Source organism: Panthera tigris, chromosome C2 (assembly GCF_018350195.1).
Source record: "Panthera tigris isolate Pti1 chromosome C2, P.tigris_Pti1_mat1.1, whole genome shotgun sequence".
In the NCBI taxonomy this organism is placed as follows: Eukaryota; Metazoa; Chordata; class Mammalia; order Carnivora; family Felidae; genus Panthera; species Panthera tigris.
The window spans coordinates 81084144-81107856 of record NC_056668.1 but is presented as its reverse complement, the minus strand read 5'-3'; the positions used below and the strand labels follow the sequence as shown (position 1 = coordinate 81107856).

The 23713-nt window shown below is 40.5% G+C and overlaps 2 protein-coding genes and 2 long non-coding RNA genes across 7 annotated transcripts in view; 2 read left to right on the top strand and 2 right to left on the bottom strand.

Annotated features, from left to right (window-relative positions):
- The window catches only part of LOC102965397, a 48960-nt gene extending 44643 nt beyond the window's left edge, over nt 1–4317 (top strand). Inside the window, exon 3 of the long non-coding RNA XR_006207823.1 lies at nt 2573–4317. This is a non-coding gene — a long non-coding RNA (uncharacterized LOC102965397). The remainder of the gene's footprint in view (nt 1–2572) is intronic.
- LIPH (lipase H) overlaps nt 1–8060 on the bottom strand; it is a 45389-nt gene extending 37329 nt beyond the window's left edge. The window contains exon 1 of the mRNA XM_007083645.3: nt 7865–8060. Within this exon, the coding sequence (XP_007083707.2) occupies nt 7865–7913 (49 nt within the window). The 5' untranslated portion in view covers nt 7914–8060. The remainder of the gene's footprint in view (nt 1–7864) is intronic.
- A 4848-nt stretch (nt 8061–12908) lies between these two features.
- Nucleotides 12909–17127, bottom strand: LOC122230729. 2 transcript variants are annotated; one of them, XR_006207784.1, is made up of 2 exons: nt 17041–17127; nt 12909–15767 (listed from the first exon to the last, which is right to left on the bottom strand). It is a non-coding gene; the product is annotated as an uncharacterized LOC122230729 (long non-coding RNA). The 2 variants fall into 2 exon arrangements; XR_006207783.1 differs by having other exon boundaries at nt 17000–17113.
- Nucleotides 17128–17316: 189 nt separating this feature from the next.
- SENP2 (SUMO specific peptidase 2) overlaps nt 17317–23713 on the top strand; it is a 31816-nt gene continuing 25419 nt past the window's right edge. The window contains exons 1-2 of one of the 3 annotated variants that reach the window (XM_007083644.3): nt 17317–17599; nt 19604–19659. In XM_007083644.3, coding sequence (XP_007083706.2) covers nt 17499–17599; nt 19604–19659 — 157 coding nt within the window. In that variant the 5' untranslated portion in view covers nt 17317–17498. The other 2 variants (XM_042998876.1, XM_042998875.1) reach the window with 2 other exon arrangements.

The window sequence follows — 23713 nt, the reverse complement described above, 5'->3', positions numbered from 1 at the left end:
AGATGAGTTGGGTTAATAGTTGCAGGGGCCAAGGGCAGTCCACTCCAACATGGGCTACTTGGCATGAAGATTATTTTGAGTTAAAAAGCAATCAAAAAGCAGATTCAGGAAAACCTCTTTACCTCCCCCTTAACTGCCTAAAAAGAATTTAGATAGAGGACCTGTTCCAGGAAGATAGCTATCACCATAGATGACTACCTTATGTTATAAAGTAGGTACTGTAGACAGGGAGGAACCTAGTAAGACATCTTTGACCAAAATTCTTTCTACCCCATTGTTTCTGAGTGGCCCAGCAAACACGATGACCAAATATTTACTTTTTCATTTTCCTGTGAATTCATTTCTTCCTTTTGAGGTCCTAGACCCATACCTGCTTCTCCTCTGTTTAGAATGACATATATACCACATTTTGCCTGACTGTCCTTTGGAATTTCCATGTCTGTGTGGATTCTCCATAGGTACTAAATTAAGTTTGATTTTCCTTTTTTTTTTTTTTTAAGTTTATGTATTTATTTTGAGACAGAATATGAGTCAGGGAGAGGCAGAGAGAGAGGGAAACAGGGAGAATCCCAAGCAGGCTCCCTGAGGCCAGTGCTCAGAGTCCTAGACGGGGCTCCAACCCATGAAACCCTGAAATCATGACCTGAGCCAAAATCACAAGTTAGGCACTTAATGGACTGAGTCACCCAAGCGCCCCTAAATTTGATTTTCTTTTGTCTCATGTCATTTTGATTCTTGGTCTGGCTAGAAGCACCTTGAAGGGTACAAGAAATTCTTGCTCCCCAACATAGTACTGATCTTAAAGGGTTGTTGTGAAGGCTAAATAAAATAAGTAAATTGCTTAGCGTGGGATTTGCTATAAAGCAAGTGCTCAGTAAGTACCAATTACTTTCCTTCCATCATTTTGGAAGGATTTTGGAAAAGGGAAGCATATTAGTAACAGTGCTCTACCTGGTCAGAGAACATGGTTTGGTTCCGGCTCTGTCATTAACAAGACAAAACAAATAAATTATTTGGGCCATCCCTTTTCTCACACTGAGAGATTGGTTCATCATTCCTTAGAGATTTAGCTAATCTCTTGCATTCCTTTTGGACACAAAATTCTAAGATCTGCAAGCTAGCTGGTTTGAAAGGACATGAGGCTTCTATTTAGGAAAACAAATTTCCAGGGGAGTCTTACTGACCAAAGACAACCCAAATCTCAAAAAAATTAATGTAGCAAGAAATTAAAATTTTCTTTTAATTTTATTTAAAAGATCTGAACATAATCATACTTTACTCTTGGAATTAAAATGTTGACCAAATAGATGTTTTGTCACCTTTATGTTAAGCAGGTTTTTTGGCTTATTAAATATCCTTTAGTTAACATTCATAGTTCCATATTATGATAAGAAAAGATAGGTAGGATTCATTAGGCAGAGGGGGAAAAATTAGAACCTGAGGTCCCTGGGTGGGGAAAAACACATATTTTGGAACAATGCTGGGAGTATCTGACCACAGCAAACTCCCTCAGGCATAAGGGTCCTCTTAAGAATGTAACAGACCCACTTACTCCCCCTCAGGTTCCCCTCTGGAATTTGACAAAAGACCTGACTAAAAACAAGTAGTAGATCATAAAACTTATGACCCACAGGAATGATATGGCCATAGAGCACCCTTCATACAACGGAATCGAGCCAATCAGGATGGACAACCCAGCACCTAGAGCTATCAAGCCAATAAGGGTTAGGGCCTAAGAAGGAACAAGTGGGTAGGGATGGGAGGGCTGACCAGAACCTTATAAAACAAGGACCCTTGCCTATAGCTGTGGGCATTCACTTTCGAATATCCTTTCTGATATTATATTCTAATAAACTTTTTCCTGCTGCTCATTTTGTGTCCTGCTCTTCCTTCTTCGAAGCAGCTATTCAATGAACCCCGGGTATTGAGGTAAAAAAATCCTGCAACAATATGCTACAATGAGGATGAATCTTGAAAACATTATAAGTGAAAGAAGCTAGTCACCAAAGGCCACAAATCATACTATTCCATTCCCATGAAATATCCAGAATAGGGAAATCTACAGAGACAGAAGGTAGATCAGTGGTTGCTAGGGGCTGGAGGATGAAGGGAGATGGGGACACAGGGGTGCAATAACTAAAGGGTATCAGGTTCCTCTTGGAGGTCATGAAAATGTTCTAAAATTGACTGGTGAGAGTTGCATATATCTGTGTATGTAGTAAAAATACTGAATTGTACACTTTAAATGGGTGAATTACATGTATGTGAATTATATCTCAATACAACTGTTTTAAGAAATGGTTCCTATAATTTCCAACTTTTCAGAGTGAAAAGATGAAAAGTCTTTTGGAGGTAACTGGGCAGAAGTTTCTCTTTTTGTGTCAATATCAAAACCAGCTTCATTTTCTTTCCCCGATGGACCTCCATTTCGTACCACTGGAGGTTAAATAAAACTCCCATTTCAGTCAGCCTTTCTGAGGAGGGTTTGTGGCTGTTCCTGTGCAAAGTAAACTACTCTTATTCTCAGGCTTAGGAACTACTTATAGCTGTTATCTTGTTTTATCTTTGCCAGAGAAAACTGTACTGGATAGACTAAACGCCCTCTTGATTGGAAGGACATGAACTTTAACCACTGGCTGTATTTATTTAGGATACAAGAGACTAAACAGACATTTGTTTCCCTGGATTGACCTGTTTCATCTGAGTCCCAGTTGGAGACAAAAGTGTGATTCCCTCGGATTGATCACGGACAACCCCACTCCTTTTCTGATGAAGCTTCCAAGGGATACTTTTGCTTTATCTTCAGAAGGCCTACTGCCCTGGAGCATGCTGTTCTGGTGTCACACACAGTTTTCTAGCTTTTTAGTTTCTACCTGCTTTGGGGATGGATTTCATTTCCCACATTTCTGCCTGGGGAAAACTTCTACAAAAAGCAGAGGCTAAAAAAAAAAAAAAAAAAAAAAAAAAAAAGGCAGAGGCTCCTGACTCAGATCCAAAGAGTTGGTGAAAAGAGAAGATGGAACTGTAGACAGAAATAACCCACTGATGAAGCAATTGTACGTGTGGGCAAGGGGAGAGAAAGTTCTGAGATTCTATGAGAATCAATAAGCACAGGTCGTTTCCTATTAAGCCTCTCAATGTGGCTGGGTCAACTGATTAGAAAGAAAAGTATCAGTTTCTCTTAGATTTATGGTTGGGGAATTGTAGTCCAGTGACCAAACCCAAGCGATGGGCGTGAAATTCCACCTAATTTAATCTTGATGCATGGTATGTAGTCAGGAAGTGAAACAAGTGTGGCCCTGACTCACACTTCTTTTATTTCAAGTTTTGGGTTCCGGGGCTTGCTCAAGCAATCATTTCTCTTACCCCCCAGCATGACACAGATGTGCTCATACCTTCTTTAGAACTGAGGTCCACAGTCAGGCATACTGACTTGATGTTTCCTGAAATATTTACTGAGTCCAAGGTTAAGGGATACACTGTTGAGGATTCTGCATTCTGGGCAACGGGTACTAGTCAGTGTCTGGGACACAGCTCACCACATGTTAATTGGTGAAGCCAGCATGTTTCCAGCAACCCACACTAGAGCACATTTTAATGCTTGCCTGAAAACAATGTTCTGAAGTAATTTCCCAAAGTCCCAGAAATGAAAATCCCTTTAGGCCAGAAACTGCCTTGGAGAGATCAGAATATGAGTTGAACTCCTATTTTTAACAGAAGTAGAAGGGAGGGAGGGGAGTAATATCTACCTACCATGAAATTCTATCACATTTTTTAAATCTGGAAATTAACACTCTCTCTCTATAGATAGATAGATATAGATATATAAAATAAATGAACTTTAATTAAAAACAAAAACACAAAAACCTGTTCTGAGCCAGATGGTGAAGTGTAGGGGCCAAGGGCAGGCTGCCTCCAAACAGGCCACGTTGGCATGAAGATTATCTTCAGGTACAAAACAATCAAAACGCAGCAGATTCTGAAAAAGCTCTTTACCTCCCCCTCAACGCCCTAAAAGGATTTAGATAGAAGACCTACTCCAGGAAGAGAGCTATCACCATAGGTAACCCTTCTGTTATGAACTAGGTGTGGTAGATGGGGAGTAACCTAGCAAGGCCTCTTTGATCAAAGTTCTGTATGTCCTGGGTAGCTCAGTAGGTTAAGTGTGAAACTCTTGATTTTGGCTCGGGTCAGGATCTCACAATCGCACGGTCGTGAGATGGAGCTCTGCTTTCAGCTCCGAACTCGGGTATGAAACCTGCTAAAGATTCTTTTTTCCTCTCCCTCACACTCCCTCTCTAAAATAAAAAAATAAAATAAAACAAAACAAAACAAAATAAAATAAAATAAAATAATAAAAATTCTCTGTGTCGCATTGTTTCTGACTGGTCCAGCAAACATGTTTACCAAACACTTAACTCTTTTTCATTTTCCTGTGAATTCATTTCTTGTGAATTCATTCCTAGACCCCTACCTTCTCCTTAGCTGAGAATGATAGATATGCTTCATCTTGCCTGTCTTTGGAATTTCCATGTCTGTATGGAATTTGATTTTCTCCTATTAATCTGTCTCCTGTCGATTTGATTCTTAGACCTGCTAGAAGCACTTTGAAGGGGACAGGAAATTCTTGCTCCCCAACAGAAACATTCACAGTTGACTAGGGCCAAACCTGGTGGAGTATCTCTTGTTTGTTTGTTTTTTAAATGTTTATTTATTTTTGAGAGAGAGAGAGAGAGAGAGAGAGAGAGAGAGAGAGAGAGAGAGAACGTGAGCTGAGCTGGGGAGGGGCAGAGAGGAGGAGACACAGAATCTGAAGCAGCCTCCAGGCTCTGAGCTGTCAGCACAGAGCCTGACGTGGGGGCTTTCGAACTCACAAACTGTGAGGTCGTGACCTGAGCCAGAGTTGGACGCTTAGCCGACTGAGCCACCCAGGCGCCCCTCTTGTTTATTTTTTACCCCAATAACTATAGGCAAGAAGTATATGGGCAAAATGCTCTCTTGGTTGGACATATCTGCTTCGAACCACCAGCATTTTTTAAGAATACAACTGAGAAAACAAAAGAGATACTAGATTTCCTCACTCTCTTCTCTTAATCATGTACATAAATATGCACATTCACACTCCACCCCCTTACTCACCTTTGTCTCCCTGTCAGGGAAGGAGTCTCTCTCGGTCTCTGTCTCTTTCTCTGTCTCTCTGTCTCTCTGTGTCTCTCTCTCTCTCACACACACACACCAAAAATGGAGTTATAAATTATCTGTAGAGGATTTCAAATCTGAGGAAATAATTCTCTGTTTTTTTGGCACTAAGCTATTTCTCCTAGGCAAATATCTACATAGTTTTATACAAATTTGCCATAAGCCAAAATATTGACAGAAGAGTAACTTTAAAATATATTTATGACAAGAGCCTTAATTTAGAAAAATAGTTATCAACTTTTTTCCTTGGACCACCTGCAGCTGAAAAACCAGAAGGTCTGTTAGAAGAAATGCAGATTTTAAGCTCTCGCCCCAGACCCACCGAGTCTGGATCTCTGAGGGTGGTCTGCATTTTAAACAAATCCCCAGGCGATTCTGGTGCACACTAGAGCTTGCTAGCGATTGCTTTATTCACTGGTAAAATTACGGCAAATATTCCTGCCATGATATCACAAAGGTTAGAGCAAAACAAAGATTTCCAAAAGTGAATGACCTATATTCTCTGCATTTCAGAATCACATCTTAATAGTTGTTGATTTTTGGACGGCAAGCTAAAGAAGGGGAAAAACAAAAAGTCGATGTACTTGTGATGAATAATTTCCACTATCAGGTGCCTATTATTCAAACCCTCTCTCCTGGAAGTTGCAAGTTCATGGTTTTGCAGATGCTGAGAAATCTATATTTAGTTTACAGCTATAATTATGTTTTTTCCTTCTAGCTACAGAAGTTTATTGTGCTGTGTCTCTCCTTAGATTCTGTCATTCAGCAGTAAGTCTTCTAGAATCATTTAAAAAAGACCTTGCTGATGAGATGTTAAGTAAAAAGGCAGATCACAAAAACATTAAGTTCCAACTTTATGTATAGAGATCCATAATGCGAGATTCAAAGAAAGTACCCACAAGTTATCATCAGGCTTTTGTGTCAGGGTTAGTTCCGCTCTCCTAAAACTATCTCTAAATTTATGTTCATTTTCTAAATTTAAAAATTATTATAAACACACACTTCTTAAAAGGTTGACTTCTCGGTGAAAAATATCATCATTAGCATAATTTTAATTTACTATTAAATCAGCTTCAAAAGCACAAATTGAGAAAAATTTGTTTATAAGCCTGAAATCCTAATACAGCTAATTTTTCCATTTCCCTCCTAAACTTTATCTACAGACATACATACGTGATTTTAACATAGCTGTTATCTTTGTTGACTTATAAATGTGAATTGTTTTGTCTATTTGGCATTATTTTATAAACATGTTTGCACATTTCTGCATAGCTTCAGAATCTTAAAGGCTACATTTTTTAAAAAGTTGATACTTGATCCATTACTGTGTGTAGAAACATTTCTGCTATATCTAGTTTCAAGTTATTATAAATAACATAGTTAGAATCATCTTCCTAGATGAGTTTTTTTCTTTTATTTTCTTATTTTTTTAAGTTTTATTTATTTAAGTAATCTCTACATTCAGTGTAGAGCTTGCAGTCTCAACCCCGAGATCAAGAGTCACGTGGTCTTCCAGCTGAGCCAGACAGGCGCCCCAAGTTTTTTTCCTTTCAAAAGTTATTTCTTTAGAATGAATTCTCAGCAATGGTTTTAGTAGTTCAAATGGCATAAACATTTTTATGGATACTGTATGTAACACATTTCCCTTCAAAAAACTGTACCAATTTTTTACCATAAACTATGTGAAAAAGAACTGGATTCCTAAGAAGGCTGAGAAGTGTTGAGTTTCTTTTTAAAAAGTATTTCACTTCAGGGACTCCTGGGGGTTTCAGTCAGGTGAGCTTCCCACTCTTGATTTCGGCTCAGGTCATGATCCCAGGGTCGTGAAGCCTGCTTGGGATTCTCAATCTCTCTCTCTCTCTCTCTCTCTCTCTCTCTCTCTCTCTCCCTCTGCTCTGCAGCTCTCTCCTCCTCGTGCTCTCTCTCTCTCTCTCTCAAAAATTAATTAATTAATTAATTAATTAAAATAAAAATAAAACAGCATTTCACTTTATTTTTGTTATCTTGCGTGTAATTTAATTGCGTGTAATTGTGTAAATTAGTTTTATTTATTTAGTAATCTCTACACTAAACGTGGGGCTCAAACTCATGACCCAGAGAACAAGAGTTGCATGCCCTTCCAACTGAGCCAGCCAGATGCCCCTGTACATCACTGTTTTAATTTTTATTCATTATCATTAATAATTTTTAAGTTATCAATATGCTAGGCACAATTCCAAGGGGTTTACATAATAAGACTATGTTTTCCTAAAAGATAATTTAAATAAACCTTCAGTGTATGAAAGCTTATAAAAACCTATCCTCTATGTATTAGATATTACAATACAACAAAACTTAAAATTTCTACAACATAAATGATTTTATTTCATAGAGGTGGAAAGGCACAGAAAACTTAACTATGAAAGAAAATAACCTTTAGATTTCCCAACACATTTATTTTTCATACATCAGAAGAAGTTAATTCAAAGGAATAATAATTTCTTTCATTACTGAAAAAAAAATGTTCAGGGTTAGAAAGTTCATTTAATCCGTATCTTCTTTCCTTCACAATGACTAAATAAGATTCAAAAAGTCCACTGAAGGGAGTGGGCTGATAAAATGCAAAGTGACAATATAAAATAATATTTTTTAAATAATTAAGTAAACCATTCATTAAATGACCTACCTGTTTTCACCAAGCAGATCAAACTGAAGAAGAAGGATAATCTCAGCATATGGAAACTGGAGAGAGTGTGTGTCACATTCACAAGAATAATTTCCTTTGCAGAGCCTTGGAGTTTCCACTGAGGGCTTTGCTCAGAGGGAGCTCAGATAACTACACCAGAGGTGTGGTGACAACAGGAAGTTCCCGAGGGACTGCAGGCGGGTCCCAACCCTTTCAGGATATTTGACTCCTCCTCTTTTCAGTGGAAGGTCGAGTACTTTCTACCTTACACAATTTTATGCACATCTTTTTTTTTTTTAATTTTATGCATATCTTAATATTATAATGTGTATTTGTAGAATGACGAGTTCAAAATAGTTTCATTCTTTGTGGGCGGTTTATTAGTGGCTTGGCTTGGTATGTTGAAATCAAGTGTGATCTGAGATATTTGCCTCCCTGTTCTTGTGAGTGAAACAAATCAATGAGTATTCTGTTGGTCTGTGTCCACAAAACTAGTTTTTATGTTAATTCACACACACATTCCTCATCAGGCAGTCTTTATATTTTGTTAAGAACATTTCATTAAGTCCATTCATATACCTGTATTTGTCCAGATACGCTTCAGATTAAAGGAACATTTTTATGGCATTATACATATTTTTATTTCTTCCTATCCAGAGCCTATCTCTCCCTCACCCTTGCCTCCTACTTTCTAAAGGAAAATTAAATGCAAAAGCTTTAAATAGAGAGTTCTGCCAGAATCCATCCACTTCAGTGTTGGAAGTAACTGAACTTGTGTTCTCCTGGCTATGAGGTAATTTAATTACCTTTCTGGTGGAAGGGCTTGTAGCAGTCACTCAGGCTTATGGGGCGGGGGGGGGGGGGGGGGGGGGGGGGGGGGCGGGGGGGCGGTGGTCTGATGAGCTGAAACATGCATTTATAAAGAAAGACACAAACAATTTAAAGAATACATTGTGGGGCGCCTGGGTGGCTCAGTCGGTTAAGCGGCCGACTTCGGCTCAGGTCATGATCTCGTGGTCCGTGGGTTCAAGCCCCGTGTCGGGCTCTGTGCTGACAGCTCAGAGCCTGGAGCCTGTTTCAGATTCTGTGTCTCTCTCTTTCTCTGACCCTCCCCTGTTCATGCTCTTTCTCTGTCTCAAAAATAAATAAATGTTAAAAAAAATTAAAAAAAAAATAATACATTGTTACCCAGGGCATCAGGCAAAAGCCACTAGTCATTTAGCATTGTCTACCTGAAATACACATTTATGAAGCAAAGTTATCTCTCATAGAAGTTTATCGGTTTTCTGTGTCTGCATCCCATTCGAATAGCAGGGGATTCCTTGCGGGAAGTAGATTCCAGCAGTGCTTCCCAAAGAATCAGTACATCAGATTTCCCCTGCTTGGGGGGGGGGGGGCTTTTCAGAGTATTGCATATGGATTCTGTGTCACACCTCAGACCTAATGAAGGCCAAGACCCGCTAGCAGTGGTTCAAATCCCACATCTTCCACTCACTAGTTGTGTGGCTTGAAGCAAAACATTTCCATTCTTAACTTTTCTCAACTGTGAAATGAGGAAAACAAAAGCAGGTATCTCACAGGGCTGTTATTTGGATTAAATGAGCTAATATGAGTAAAGTTCTTAGCGTTACAGTCTGCTACCAAGGTAAACTCACTCAGCACTTGGTAACTATGTTACTTAAGTGGTTACACAGTCTACACCTTTCCCTTCTGTCAGAAGGCAGTCTGCACAGTGCTGAGAAGAGGGGTCAGGTGGATTTTAGGAATGGAGGGCACCTGATAGCAGTGATGTTTCAGGTAAATGACTTTAGTCAGTACTGTAGTGTATTTTTTTTTTTTTTTGTCTCCTGCTGGAGAAATAACTTAGGGATACATAAATAGGAAAAACAAATAGGTGGCCTGCTAGCTTTATTAGTTTTCCATTTACAGTAAGCTTTACTGGTTTGGTAACAACTGCCCTCTGGAACAAATGGAGAATTGTTCCACATTCTCTTAGGAACCTGTTGTGGAATGCACTGTTGGGTCAGTGTACTTGTCTGATAAATATTTGTTGAGCTCCTATCAGTTTAGTACCACGCCAAGTCTTTATCTAGACAGAGCCAATGTACATTTTCCTGGAAACCAGCCAATTATGGGAATAAGAATAATTTCTGTTGGGAGGGCTTTTTGTGTTAGTATTGATTTTCCTGCCAGTAGGCACACAAGTTTTCCTACAACTTCCTAGCTGTCTGTGCTTTTCTACTTCCAGTGTTCAAAATAACACAAGGTATCAATGGGAGGACCCATCCTCTCAAGAAGAGAGAGTTAGAAATATCAAATATGAAAAAACAGAAAGCATTTCAAAAGATGGAGGGAGAGGAAAGCGAGGGAGAATTGGAGAATAGGGAATCTTTGAGAGGTGAATTCATTCTGTCGCCTGCTTGTGGTGGGGGTTACAGCAATCTACACAGGTGATAAGATTGCATAGAACCGTGCGCGCGCGCGCACACACACACGTGCATGTAAAACTGGTAAAATGTAAATAAGATCTGTAGATCGTACTAATGTCAATTTATTGGCTTTCATAGTGCATTCTAGTTATGTAAGATGTTACAATTGGGGGAAACTGACTGGGGGTCCATGGGACATCCCTGTACTATTTTTGCAGCTTTCCGTGAATCTATAATTGTTTCAAAATAAAAGTTTTTAGGGGTGCCTCCGTGGCTCCGTTGGTTAACTGTCCTACTCTTGGTTTCAGTTCAGGTCATGATCTCAGGGTTTGGTGACATCACAGAGCCTGCTTGGGATTCTCTGTCTCTCTCACTCTCTGCTCCTCCCCTGCTCACTCTCTATCTCTCTCTCTCAGATAAATGAACATTTAAAAAGTAACTAAAATTTTTCAAAGTTCCAAAAGATGGGGTAACTCATAACTATTTGAATGTTAACATTTACTCAAAGGTATCCTGAGGAAAGCCATGTCTTTATTTCTCATCATCATCATCAATCAATTTTCTTCATACGATGATTCTGAAAAATGATCACAACTCAAGAATAACACAGTTTGCCTCATTTCCAATTTAGTATTATGTATTGGCTTTTTTTCTTCTTCTTAACCTAGAAATCGCTTGCTACAGAGAGCAGATTAGAAAGGGGGCAGGCAAGCTTCCAAATGCGTGGACAGGAAAAACAGGTATGGAAGTGTAATGAACTGAAGGGAGGTGTTTTTATAACTCTCATTGGCTTCAGCTGTCAGGAAAGGTGACCTATGTCCTCTCTCACCCTGGTTTAATGCTCTAAGCTGGTATATGACTCACTATCACATAGAATTTTGTCCTTTCATCTGCTTCAGTGACCCCACAATCTCACTAGCTGTCCACGTTTGGAGAAATAAATGTTTCCTTGATTCGTTTTCTACAAGGAGATCAGGGTAACTTTCCCCTAATCCATGTATTTGTTTCATGTCTTCATTCCTTCATTTATTGAACATTTCTCAAGCTTCTATTTAAAAAAAATAATGAGGAAAAAATAGGGGATGGCTCCTTCTCACAAGGAGACAGACATATTAATGATACTAGTAATACTGATATAGAGTTACGGATACACCTTCCATAGAACCGAGGAGGAAGCAGTAAGTTGCTGGGAATCCCACGGGGAGGGGCCGTGGAAAAAGCTTCACACAGGACATCCTTTTTTGAGCTGGATTCTAAAGACTAGGTAGGAGCCTGTGAGGTGAAGAAAGTAGAGGAAAAGCAATTCAGGCAGAGGGAACAAACTTGGAGTTATAAAAGAAGTGTGGATTGCCAGTTTGGATGGATGCATAGGGAAATGATAAACTAACTGGAAGTCAGGGTAGGAGGCACTCTGCATGCCATGCTTAAGATAGTGGATTTTATCTTCAAGGCAGCAAGAACGTAAGTTTCTTTTCCTGTTCACTTCTTTGTATGTTAATATATTAGTATCATGTAATACAAATAAACATAATAAATAATATATGCCACAATAACATATAACAAATGTAAGAAATAATATATAGAGAGAATAACACATTTAGGTTAGCTTATTAACTTTTTTTTTTTGTAGTTTATTACATAACAGGAGGGAAAATGTCTGTATACTACTTTCCTGGCCTAAGAAGTATTCTTCATGGAATAGAGCTACCTTGTTTTAGAAACCATGACTTCCTGGGGCACCTGGGTGGCTCAGTCAGTTAAGCTTCCGACTTCAGTTCAGGTCATGATCTAACAGTTTCTGGGTTGGAGCCCTGCTTCCGGCTCTGTGCTGACAGCTCAGAGCCTGGAGCCTGCTTTGGAGTCTGTGTCTCCCTCTCTCTCTGCCCCTCTCCTGCTGGCGCTCTGTCTCTCTCTGTCTTTCAAAAAATAAATAAACATCAAAAAAAAAAAAAAAAAAGAAAGAAAGAAACCATGATTTCCTTACAAACAATGTATCAAATAAAATAAATGCAAGTCCAGCGCTTTCAATAACTGCTTGTTTGCAGAGTGCTGCCCAGAGCATTTCAAGGATAGAAGGCTCTAGCAAGGCCTGTATGCACACTGGCAAGACAGAGGCAAATGCTTTTATTAGTTAAAAATTCATTTCAAAAAATAAAAAATTTGGGGGTAGTGCCAATATTGAACATCCGTTGGTACCACGTATTTTATTTTATTATTAAAAAAAAATTTTTTTTAATGTTTATTTATCTTTGAGAGAGCAACAGAGTGCAAGCTGGGGAGGGGCAGAGAGCAGGAGACACAGAATCAGAAGCAGGCTCCAGGCTCTGAGCTATTAGCACAGAGCCCGACATGGGGCGCAAACTCATGAACCGTGAGATCATGACCTGAGCCGAGGTCAGACCCTTAACTGACTGAGTGACTCAGGAACGCTGGTACCACATATTTTAGATTTATTTGAATCTAAAATATTATTATTATTAGAACCAGATTTCTGTTTTTATGTTTACTTAGCTGGCTTCCCAAGCACTGGTCATGAGAATCTTGTACCCATAGTTGAAGTCAGATCACTCCAAACGTCTGGAATTTGATTAAAATCAACCCAACCACTTTTAGGATATGGTAACAGAAAACCACAAATTTAATTTATACATTTACTTTCCTTAATAAATAAGAACACTATAAATTTACCTTCCTTAGCAACAACAGCCACATCAGAGAACAAAACAACAACAAAAGACAACACAAGAGAGATCACCCTGCAAATAGATAGAAAAGGGACAGAATACAAGAGGAGGTGGCTTTTGGGAAGGCCTGAGAAGTGATCAGGCCTTGAATGATAGTACGTTTGATGGGTTTGGAGAGGAGAAAAGGCGGATCCATGGAGAATGCAGGAAAGTGTAGGATTGTGGAACTGACAAATTAAATGGCTTATTAGATAACTGAAGGAAGAAGAGGGAAGAGAAACATTAAGCACTTAGCCATGCTGGATACTGAAGTCAGTCCTTCACATACGTAAGCACATTTAACTGGCCCACAGATCTGAGAGGCAGATTTGATTAACTGTATTTTATAGATTAGAAAATAGGCTCAGATACTTCTTCACAAGGCAGGCCAAACCTGAAGTTAATGTGAGCAACTTTTCTAATAAAATCTAGGACAAGGAACTACACTTGCTTTGGGATAATAAGGCCAAGGTTATTATTAGACTGAATAAGATCAAAGTCCTCATTATTAGGAGGATACGTTTTTCTTGAATACCAGAGTTGGTCCCCAGAAGGAAATTAATATTTAGGGTGATGAGCTATGTTGGATTTTAGGTACATTAAGCCCAAACCAACAGCATCTCACCTATGGGCTTCAATCTACTTCTATCAAATGGACCAGAGTTCGGGCAGGGGTCAGCAAAACCAAAGCTGACAATAAATCTTTTAATACTCTGAGAATGCTGGTAAAGGGAAAATGTTCAAGACTGAGCAATGAATTGGAGGGCTGGGTCTTTATTGTTCTGTGGAGGAGAGGTAGGTTTTGAGGAAAATTGGGATGGGCCCTGGAAAGGCTTGAAGGAGAGGATCTCAGCAAGAGGAAGAGGAGGAGGAGGAGGAGAGGGGAAGAGGGAAGAGGAGAAGTTTTTTGTTGTTTTTTGTCAACAAAGTTTTTGTTGTCATTTTGTTTTTCAGAAAATTGGGCAATCGTTTAGGATAGCCTAATGAAAACTTAAGCAATGAGGATGTGCCCCTCCAACAGTACACGGGTGCAAGTTATCCAAACCTCAATGTCCTTACTTCTCCATATGGCTTTGGTTTTCTCCTCTAGCCCTCTGGTGAAGAGTTCCTGAGTCCAGGAATGGGTGCAACAGTGGTGGGTTTGGAGTAAGCGTGGTCCCACTCCTTGACCGCTGGATGGGCATCGGCCCATGCCTCTCCTGGGGATGATAGGACAGCGAGCTCACCAAGTGGCAAAATGTCAGGTGCAGGCGGTGGCTGGCAGTTGCTACACTCGAGAGTTATTGCTTCCTGATGAGGCCCAGAGATTCGACTGAGGTAATTCCAAAGCCCTCCACTTTTCATAGAGGGGGTCTAACATTTCAGCATTAGGTATGCGCAGGTGCTATTAGTGAGGGAGAAAAAAAAAATGTGTTGTACTGGAGTGGCCTGAGACTTGGTGTCAATGTTTCTTAAATCTTGGTGGCCAAAACCTGAGATACGCTGCTATTCTAAAGCACCTTGCAGTTTTCCCATTTATGTTTTGAACAGAGACTGCTCTTTTGTCTCCGAAAATCCCTTTGCAATGCTTGAGTGTTCTTTTTGGTTCAGTGAAGGCAAAGGCCATCTTTTATAGTGGAATGGACACATGGGACACAGCTCAAGTGCTGTGCATAATAATGCCATGGTAGACTATTTTTTAAGTTAACCAGGAGTCCAGCCTGAAATAGGTTGGAGTAGAGGTGGAGAGAAAATTCTCTTCTGTTGGCGGCTTGTAAAAGAGTGGAGAGATGACCTTGAGGGGAGTAAAGTCCTTCTGGGAGGCAATGAGCAATGGACTATGGATGATAATAGCCACTTCTAAATCTTCTGGTCTTTGCTTTCCAAATTACCCAGAGAGGGGCCACACAGCGGTCTTGTTCTACATTCCCATCATAGCTTAAAGCAAACTTTCACAATGTTCGGAGCCCATGATGGCCTGCAAATGAAGAAGGAGGATGTCCTCAAATTCCTTGCAGCAGGAACCCACTTAAGTGGCACTAACCTTGATTTCCAAATGGAACAGTACACCTACAAAAGGAAAAGTGATGGGATCTACATCATAAATCTGAAGAGAACCTGAGAGAAGCTTCTGCTGGCAGCTTGTGCCATTGGAGCCTTGAAAACCCAGCTGATGTCAGTGTCATATCATCTGGGAACACTGGCCAGAGAGCTGTGCTGAAGTTTGCTGCTGCTACTGGAGCCACTCCCTGCTGCTGGCTGCTTCACCCCTGGAAACTTCACTAAGTAGATCCAGGCAGCCTTCCTGGAACCGAGACTTCTGGTGGTTACAGATCCCAGGGCTGACCACTAGCCTCTCACAGAGGCATCTTATGTTAACCTGGCTACCGTCGCTCATGTAACACAAACTCTCCTATGTGCTATATAGACATTGCTATCGCTTACAACAAGAGAGCTCACTCAGTGGGTCTGATGTGGTGGATGCTGGCCTGGGAAGTTCTGCACATCTGTGGCACCATCAGGTCCTACCTGTCTCTTCTTCTACAGAGATCTTGAAGAGATTGAAAAGGAAGAGCAGCTTCCTGAGTTCACTGCTACTCAACCTGAAGTTGCAGACTGAACTGAAGGTGTGCAGGTGCCCTCTATGCCTATTCAGCAGTCCTCTACTGAAGACCGGAGTGCTCAGCCTGCCAGTGAAGACTGTTCTGCAGCTCCCACTGCTTAGACCACTGAATGGATAGGAACAACACCGAGTGGTCTTAAGCTGCTTTTCTACAATGGCAAACAAAATGGAATAGGGTTGATGGAAATGAAACAGTTTCTTAAAAAAAAACAAACCCACAAAACTTCTGGTCTTTCTATTCTCAAACTTTCATTAACAGTCTGGTGTTGGGGTGCCTGGGTGGCTCAGTCGGTTGAGCGTCCGACTTCGGCTCAGGTCATGATCTCACAGCTCGTGGGTTCGAGCCCCGCGTCGGGCTCTGTGCTGATGGCTCAGAGCCTGGGGCCTGCTTCGGATTCTGTGTCTCCCTCTCTCTCTGCCCCTAACCCACTCACATTCTGTCTCTGTCTCTCTCCAGAAATAAATAAACATTAAAAAAAATTTAAAAAAAAAAAACCAGTCTGGTGTTAACTGTGTTTTGGAGAATTAAGGAAGGGGCCTATGTCCACATTTAGGATTTGGTTCCACTCTCTAGGAACTGCCTCCCATATGCCCAAGCCAGAGTGGTGATAGCCACAGGTGGTTCTGGAGCTCTAGGTGGTATCTTGCACCAGAATTCCAGAACACTTTATTGAGTACAGGATGAGGCTGTAATGGGGAGTGCCTGTGTTAAGTTCAAGGAAGCCTGAAGTCTGGCCTTAACTAAATCAGAGGTAAAGGTCAAGTGTAGTCAGGGATGGATTTGTGGGGCCAGAAAAGGATTCCAGCAATGTTTGGGGGAGGGGACTGGATATTCTTGTCCCTAAATAGGGTGGGACTTTTTTCTCTTATTGATAATTAACCAGAAGTATGACCTCTAGATAACAGGGAGAGTTAATTTGCACTCCCTGCCAGCCCAGGGGTGGAGACTAGCAGGTACTAGGCCACAGGTACCTCTTGTCTTTAAGTTTCTGTGAAGCCTTCTTTGAATTATGCCCTTCCCTATCCCTCTCCAAGGTGTAGTTTTCCTTTCTCTGGCTCCTACTGCATTTTGCACACAATTATCTTGTAATTTTTAATCATGTCTCTTCCAGTAAACTCGCCTCACAGGAGAGGGACTGGCGCTGGTTCTCAGATCCCGGTTCCAATCCTGCTACGCCACTAGTTAGCTTTGTGACTTTAGGCAAATTACTTAATCGCTCTGTACTTGATTTCCTGATTTATTAAAAATGGGCATAAGACTCCTCACCATCGCCTGAGGTTGCTGGGAGAAACGAACATGACAGTACGTCGTAAAGTACTAGACCTTAGGTATATGCAAACCAAAGGGCACTTAGCAGGGTAAACATTTGTTCTGACCTACCTTTATTTTGTGCCCTCAACAAACATTTACTGAGTACCTACAGTATATTTCAGGCCTCCGGAGCGCTGGCTCCCAGGTGAGGAAGCCTCACTTGTTGTGGCCTGTGGGCCTTGTCCGGCGGGCCGTCTCACGACTGGCTACGCCGAACAGAAAGCCCCGCCCACAGCCCTTTCGATCTCGCCAACGATTGGACCGAGACAGTTTCGCACGCATTCTGGTTGCTAGGTTCGGGATGTGGTACGGGGTGAAGCTGCGCGTGCGCAGATTGAGGACGAAGATGCTTTCCGGTCCGGCAGGAGGAGGTGACGTCAGGAGTGGTGGCAGGCGGGGGCCTCCTATAGCCCTCAGGACGTTTTATCTGTGGGCCCTCCAATCGCGTCATAAGTCGGCGACTGAGCCTTGGCGGTGGTGGCCGAGGCGGCGAAGGCGGCAGCGGCGGCGACAGCTCTGGGGTTTGCTTCTCGGGGTGTGTCGGCCGCCGCTGCTGCTTGGGCCTGGTATGTACAAATGGCTGGTTAGGATTCTCGGCACCATTTTCCGTTTCTGTGACCGGCCGGTGCCCCCTGCCCGGGCCCTCCTGAAGAGGCGGCGCTCGAACAGGTGAGAGGAGAGGGGGCCGAGCGCCAGCCTGGCTGTACTCCCTCCCCCACCCGGGGCTCGGCCCCGAGAGCGCTGATCCAGCCAGGCAGGCCCTGCTCTGCCGAAACAGTTGTCCAGGCCAAGGCGGTGGAGGTGCGAGTCGCGGGTATCCTGGTGACGTAGTCGCTCCCTCCACGCTGTGCGATGCGGCTACTGCTGATGGAACGAGCTAGTTGTCTTTGGAGTGCACCGTGATGGTTAGGATCTTTGATGTTCTTGTCAGAGTCCGAGCTGATTGCTGTCAAATGGGGTTTTATTGTATCTTGCTACTCTTTCGTTAGTTGAAAAGTAACAATTGAAGGAATAGTGTCTGTGTTGTGGTTCACTGTTTACACAGCACACTCCCAAGTGTCATATGTAGGCAATAAGTGCAGCTAAAGGAAGTGAGATTCATAGCTTGACCAAAGCCGTTTTGACTACAAGAATTGTTCTCTTAGCACCAAAGAACAGCAGCTGTTTTGTTCTGAAACAGCTGTCAAACTGTGTGTGTGTGTTTTGCGAGGGAGGGAGGGAGGATGGTTCTGTGCTTTAGAGTTAGTATATGAGGGGGGAAAATTAGGTGTCTCATTTCTTTAAAAAGATCACTAGTTTGTGCTTAAAAATTTTGGGGGGAAACTAAAACTGTTCTTACTCAGTATCTGCCCCTTGGTTTGTCTCATTTCATAGTGTGTACCCCTTGCTTGAGAATTAATCTAGAGAATAAAAGACCATACCAATTCTCTACTCCCCCATCAACTTTTAGTGACCAAGTGTTAATTTCATTTTTTATTAAGCCCAGGATTATTGAAGGATAGTTTCTTGGAGCTTGAGAGAGCAAGATGATTTAATACATGAGTCTGAAAATGCAGATCATTGATGAAATAGGCTGTTGGCTACATTCCATCATGTGTTCTAGAGAAACCAAGGTTTCAACTTAGTCTTTTCTACCTTTTTGTGAGGTTGATAAGAGGATCATTTGGGAGCATGTTGTAAAGTGCCTTAAATGATGCTTAATATATTATAAGGGTGGTATTTGTTTATTCTACCTCAGCGGCCTTGTGCTGAGGCTGGTGCATGATAGGTACTTGGTACATATTTATTGAATAAGAGAATATTAATTTCCTCTCCTTGTCCTTTCTTTCTGCTGTGAATCCCTGCCAGTGAGTGAAACAATGGTTTGGAGATCAAAACCCTGTTCTTCACCACACATCCTTTATCTAAAACAATTCTTCACAATGTAAGCCATGTTTCAGTCAAAATGAAGCCAGGAGGTCTTACTGGGATGTTCAAAGTTATTAACTGAATGGTATTCTCCTGGGATTTATTCTGTTAATTTTTTTTGGTAAAAATGATCAATTATAATTATCTTTAGAAAGATGATTATAATATACCGTAAGCTTTTAACATTCTTGAGGTATATATAGGCCCAAAAACTTTCCTGAATTCCCCAATTTTTTATTACCACTGTAATATAGTTTCCATGATAAAAATGCAGTTACATGTAACACCTTTTATGGCTAAGAACTATATTTTAAGGCTTCTTATATTGTCTGCTTCTAGTAAAGTAGAAGATGGCTTTTCTTGTGAGGGTGGGGAGATGTTGTCATCTTTCAAAAGGAAGTTATTTGTTGTTTTAAAATCATTGCTGGAGAGAAAAAGGATAGACCAGTCCTAGGCTGTCACCTATGTTCATTTACTAGCCAAATGATTTCTGGCCAATTTCAAGTTTGTACTTTAGCCAGATTACAGATTATCATTTGATAGGGAGTTTTGGGTCTCTTTCAAATAGTTTAAACAAGAGTGTTAAGTCCTCAAATGGTAAAGGCCTACTACAGAGGAGTGTTTTCTCTTCAAACATCAGTTGAGTCTCATTTTTTGACAACGTGGATGGAGGGGGTGTGTTGTATGCATATTAGGTTTACTTATAGAAATGGATATGTGTGTGTATATGTAAATATATATATTTTTTTCTCTTTTTCTTTTCAGCACTTTGTTTTCTACAGTGGACACTGATGAAATACCAGCCAAAAGACCAAGATTAGGTATTGAATATGAATTTTAAAAATTAGTTTTTTTTAGTAGGAAAAGTATATGCATGGAACAAAATTCAAAAGGTAAAAAGTTTATGCTGTGAAAAGTAAGTCTCTTTCCTGTCCCTTTTCTACTCAGTTATCCTTTCTAGGGACTGTAATCAGGGTCTTAAGTATCCTTCCAGATAGATAAGCCTGTGTGTTGAATGTGTATTTTAAAATTCTGAATCTTCCTATAAAAAAAGGTGCTTTTTATTTTTGAGGAAAAAACACTGTAAAAACTACTTCAAATTGAGTCATCTAGTTCAAATAGCTGAGTGAATGAATCTAATGTGTTGCCCCAAATTGTTTACTTCTCTGGATCCAGAGGGCTAGACATAGCTTGATAGAAGAGAATAAAACTAGATTAAAGGAAAAAAGGCAAAATGGAGTGCAATAATAATATTTCCTCTGTCTCAAAAATGAATGTGAATTTTGATCTCCTCCAGATGTGGTAGTTAAGAGTAGAAATGTCTGTTAAGATTTCATTTAAATCCAGGGCACCTGGATGGCTCAGTCTGTTGAGCGTCCAACTCTTGATTTGGATTCAGGTATGATCTCATGGTCATGAGTTCGAGCTCCACATCAGGCTTTGTGTTGACAGCACAGAGCCTGCTTGGGATTCTTTCTCTCTTTCTCTCTGCCCCTTTCCCTGCTGGTTCTCTTGCTGTCTCTCAAAATAAATAAAGAAAACTTAAAAAAAAAAAAAAGATTTCATTTAAATCCAATGAGCAATTATTAAGCATGTCTTACTGCTAAGCAATGTGTTAAGTTCTACAGGAAATAGAAAAATGAGTAAGACAGGATCTCTATTTTTAAGGACCTTACAATTGTGGAGGTATATAATTGTATAGTAGAGGGTATAAGGCAAGCATATAAATTATTACTAATGTCAGTAGGGATGTGATAAATGAAATAAGAAAGATAGTAACAAAATACTGTCCAATTTTCAGCTGATTAAAAGTCTCAGTAAATATTTGATGAAAGAGCTAGTGTGTAAGATGGATCTTAAAGGGTGGATGGGATATCAGCAGAGCAATAGGAAGGAAAAGCATTCTAAGCAGAGGGAACAGTATGGAAGAGTTGTGCAATTTAGGAAATAGTGAATAGAATTCAGGGGAGAAGTTGGCTAAAGAGAAGTATGTCAAATTAAAGAGGACTTTGAGTGCGAGGAATTTATATTAAATTCACTGGGACAGTGTTTCTCAAAGCACAAGATGGGTATCAGTTTAGGAAAGGATTTTAGGGGATACAGCATTTCATAGCATTAAGTAACATGTGAATTATGTTACATAGTAAAATGTTGTATCCTTTTCAGTTGTTTTTAATTTTCTGATTATTTCAAGCAGAATATCCTGATTTAATGCTAGTATGTTTTTATTACTTGCTATTACATGTGACTCTCCCTTCTTTTAATAGGCCCAGCTAGAACTTAACATTTTTATGTTTTCATTTCTTTATAAGGCAAAGAATGTTTCTTTACATTTAGAGTAGTGGTATAAAATTACCTTTCAAATACATTTATTTAGCAAAAAACATGAATCAATTTTAAACAAAAATATAAGTAAGTAAGTTATTTATATAAATAAAAAACTTTGACAGTGGTTACACCTGAAACCAACAAAACATTGTGTGTCAACTATACTTCAACAAAACAAGAAAAACAAAAGAACTTTGACGATATTATAGAAGGTTCCTTAAATAATAAGGGTAATCATCTATTTCATGGACTTCCATGTTAAAGATCTCTCCCTCCATGATTCCGTGAAATATGTATTATAATTTCTGAATTGAAATTATAGATGGGAACCAAGGGGGAAGCAGTGGGTAGAGGATATAATACTTATTGGCAGAGTTTGTAAAGGTCTACAGCACTGCATCCAATAGACCTCTCTGTGATGATGTCTGTTGAACACTTGAAATGGGGCCAGTGTGCCTGAGGAACTGAATTTAATTTTAACTAAATATAAACTTAGGTAACTACATGTGGCCACTGGCAACTGTGTTGGATAATACAACTCTCTTGGTTGCTTTTGAGAGAGGAAGAAAGGAGGGTAAAAGAAAAGGGGAACCTTAGAATCTCAGACTTATGATCTTACAGATCAGAGGGGTTTTAAGAGATCTAACCTAGTCTAGTGTGAAGAAAGTAAGGTGGTCTTATCCCCATTTTATAGGCCGTCTACCTTCTTCCTCTCCTCTTCCTCCTTCTCCTCTCCTGTCCTCCTTTCTCCCCCCTCCCCTTTCTTTTTTGAGTCATTTAGATTTTTTTGGCCTAGTCTCTAGGAATACTCAGATTTTGAGGTGCCTGGGTAGCTCAGTCGAGGTCAAAGCATCTGACTTCAGCTCAGGTCATGATCTCATGGTTCCTGGGTTTGAGCTCCACGTCGGGCTCTGTGCTGACAGCTCAGAGCCTGGAGCCTGCTTCAGATTCTGTGTCTCCCTCTCTCTCTGCGCCTCCCAGCTCATGCTCTCTCTCTCTCTCTCTCTCTCTCTCTCAAAAATGCATAAACATTAAAAAAAAAAAGGAATACTCAGATTCTGACAAATTTGTAGGAAAATAAGTATTACAATGCTTTTTAGCATCCATTATTTAACTATGTTACTTATTACAAGTATACTATGCCCTCTGGGGCCTGAATGACAGTCTAGTGGTTAAGCATAAATCTCTAAAACTCTTACTCTTTCACTTAAGAAAACACAGCAGAGGGGCACCTGGGTGGCTCAGTCGGTTAAGCATCCGACTTCAGCTTAGGCCATGATCTCATGGTTTGTGAGTTTGAGCCCTGCATTGGGCTCTCTGCTGTCAATACAGAGCCCTCTTTGGATCCTCTGTCCTCCTCTCTCTCTCTCTGCCCCTCCCACGTGTGTGCTCTCTCTCTCTCTCAAATATCAATGAACATTAAAAAAAAAAAAAACCACAGCAGAATATAAGATACATTACTAGAGGGATAATCTGGAATTTTTTTTTAAGTTTATTTATTTATTTTGACAGAGAGAGCATGTGTGCACTCACGAGTGGGGCAGGGGCAGAGAGCAAAGGAGAGAGAGAGAATCTCAAGCAGGCTCAGCACTGCTTGAGGCTCGAACCCAGGAACCCGTGAGATCATGACCTGAGCAGAAGTCGAATGCTTAACTGACTGAGCCATCCAGGTGCCCCATCTCCCTGTTGTTTAAGTTATTCCCCTATCTTTCTATTTCTGTTTTATATTTTATATGTTCTGGAGTGCTTGTTGTTTAAGAGCCACCATTTCAGTTTCAGGCTTTTTTTTCCTCTAAAAAAATTTAGCAGAGGGTGGCTAAATTGATGGTCTCTTTCTCTCTCAAGCTAGTGGTTTAAAATACTTTAACTGGGAAATAGAAAGGAAATTGTAGACAACCAATCAACAGTGTAGGAAATGAGAAAGGGGTAGTGTCCTAAAAAGAGGAAGTGGGGCAAGTACTGAAATTTACCCTTCCCCCTTATTTGTTTACTTACTTATTTTGTAATCTTTATTTTTGGTGGCAGGGAGGGGCATCAGATCTAACATGTCTTCTCCAGTAGAGGAATAGCCTTATTTCATCAGTGATGTTTAAGAGCTACATGTTTTATACTTCACTAATTTCCACCTTGGAAGTAGCCAATGTATAATAGGCACTTAGTAAGTAGTTATTTAGGAGTGTATTGTTACCTTCCCAGGAAGTAAAAACAAACCAGTGAGTAAATTATAGTGCTTCCTGTTGGATTCTGCCACGTTTAGTGTCTATATGCTGCAGGTTAAGTTATGCCCCTATCTCTCTGGCTTATTTATTTTATATATTCTGAAGAACTCATTGCTTAAAAGTGGTCATTTCAATGGGTGCCTGGGTGGCTCAGTTTGTTAAGTGTCTAACTCTCGATTTGGCTCAGGTCATGATCTCATGGTTCTTGAGATTGAGCTCCCGTGTAGGGCTCTGCTGACAGCGCAGAGCCTACTTGGGATTCTCTCTCCCTCTTTTGTGCCCCCTCCCACTTGTGCATGCTCTCTCTCTGTCTCTAAATAAACATTTT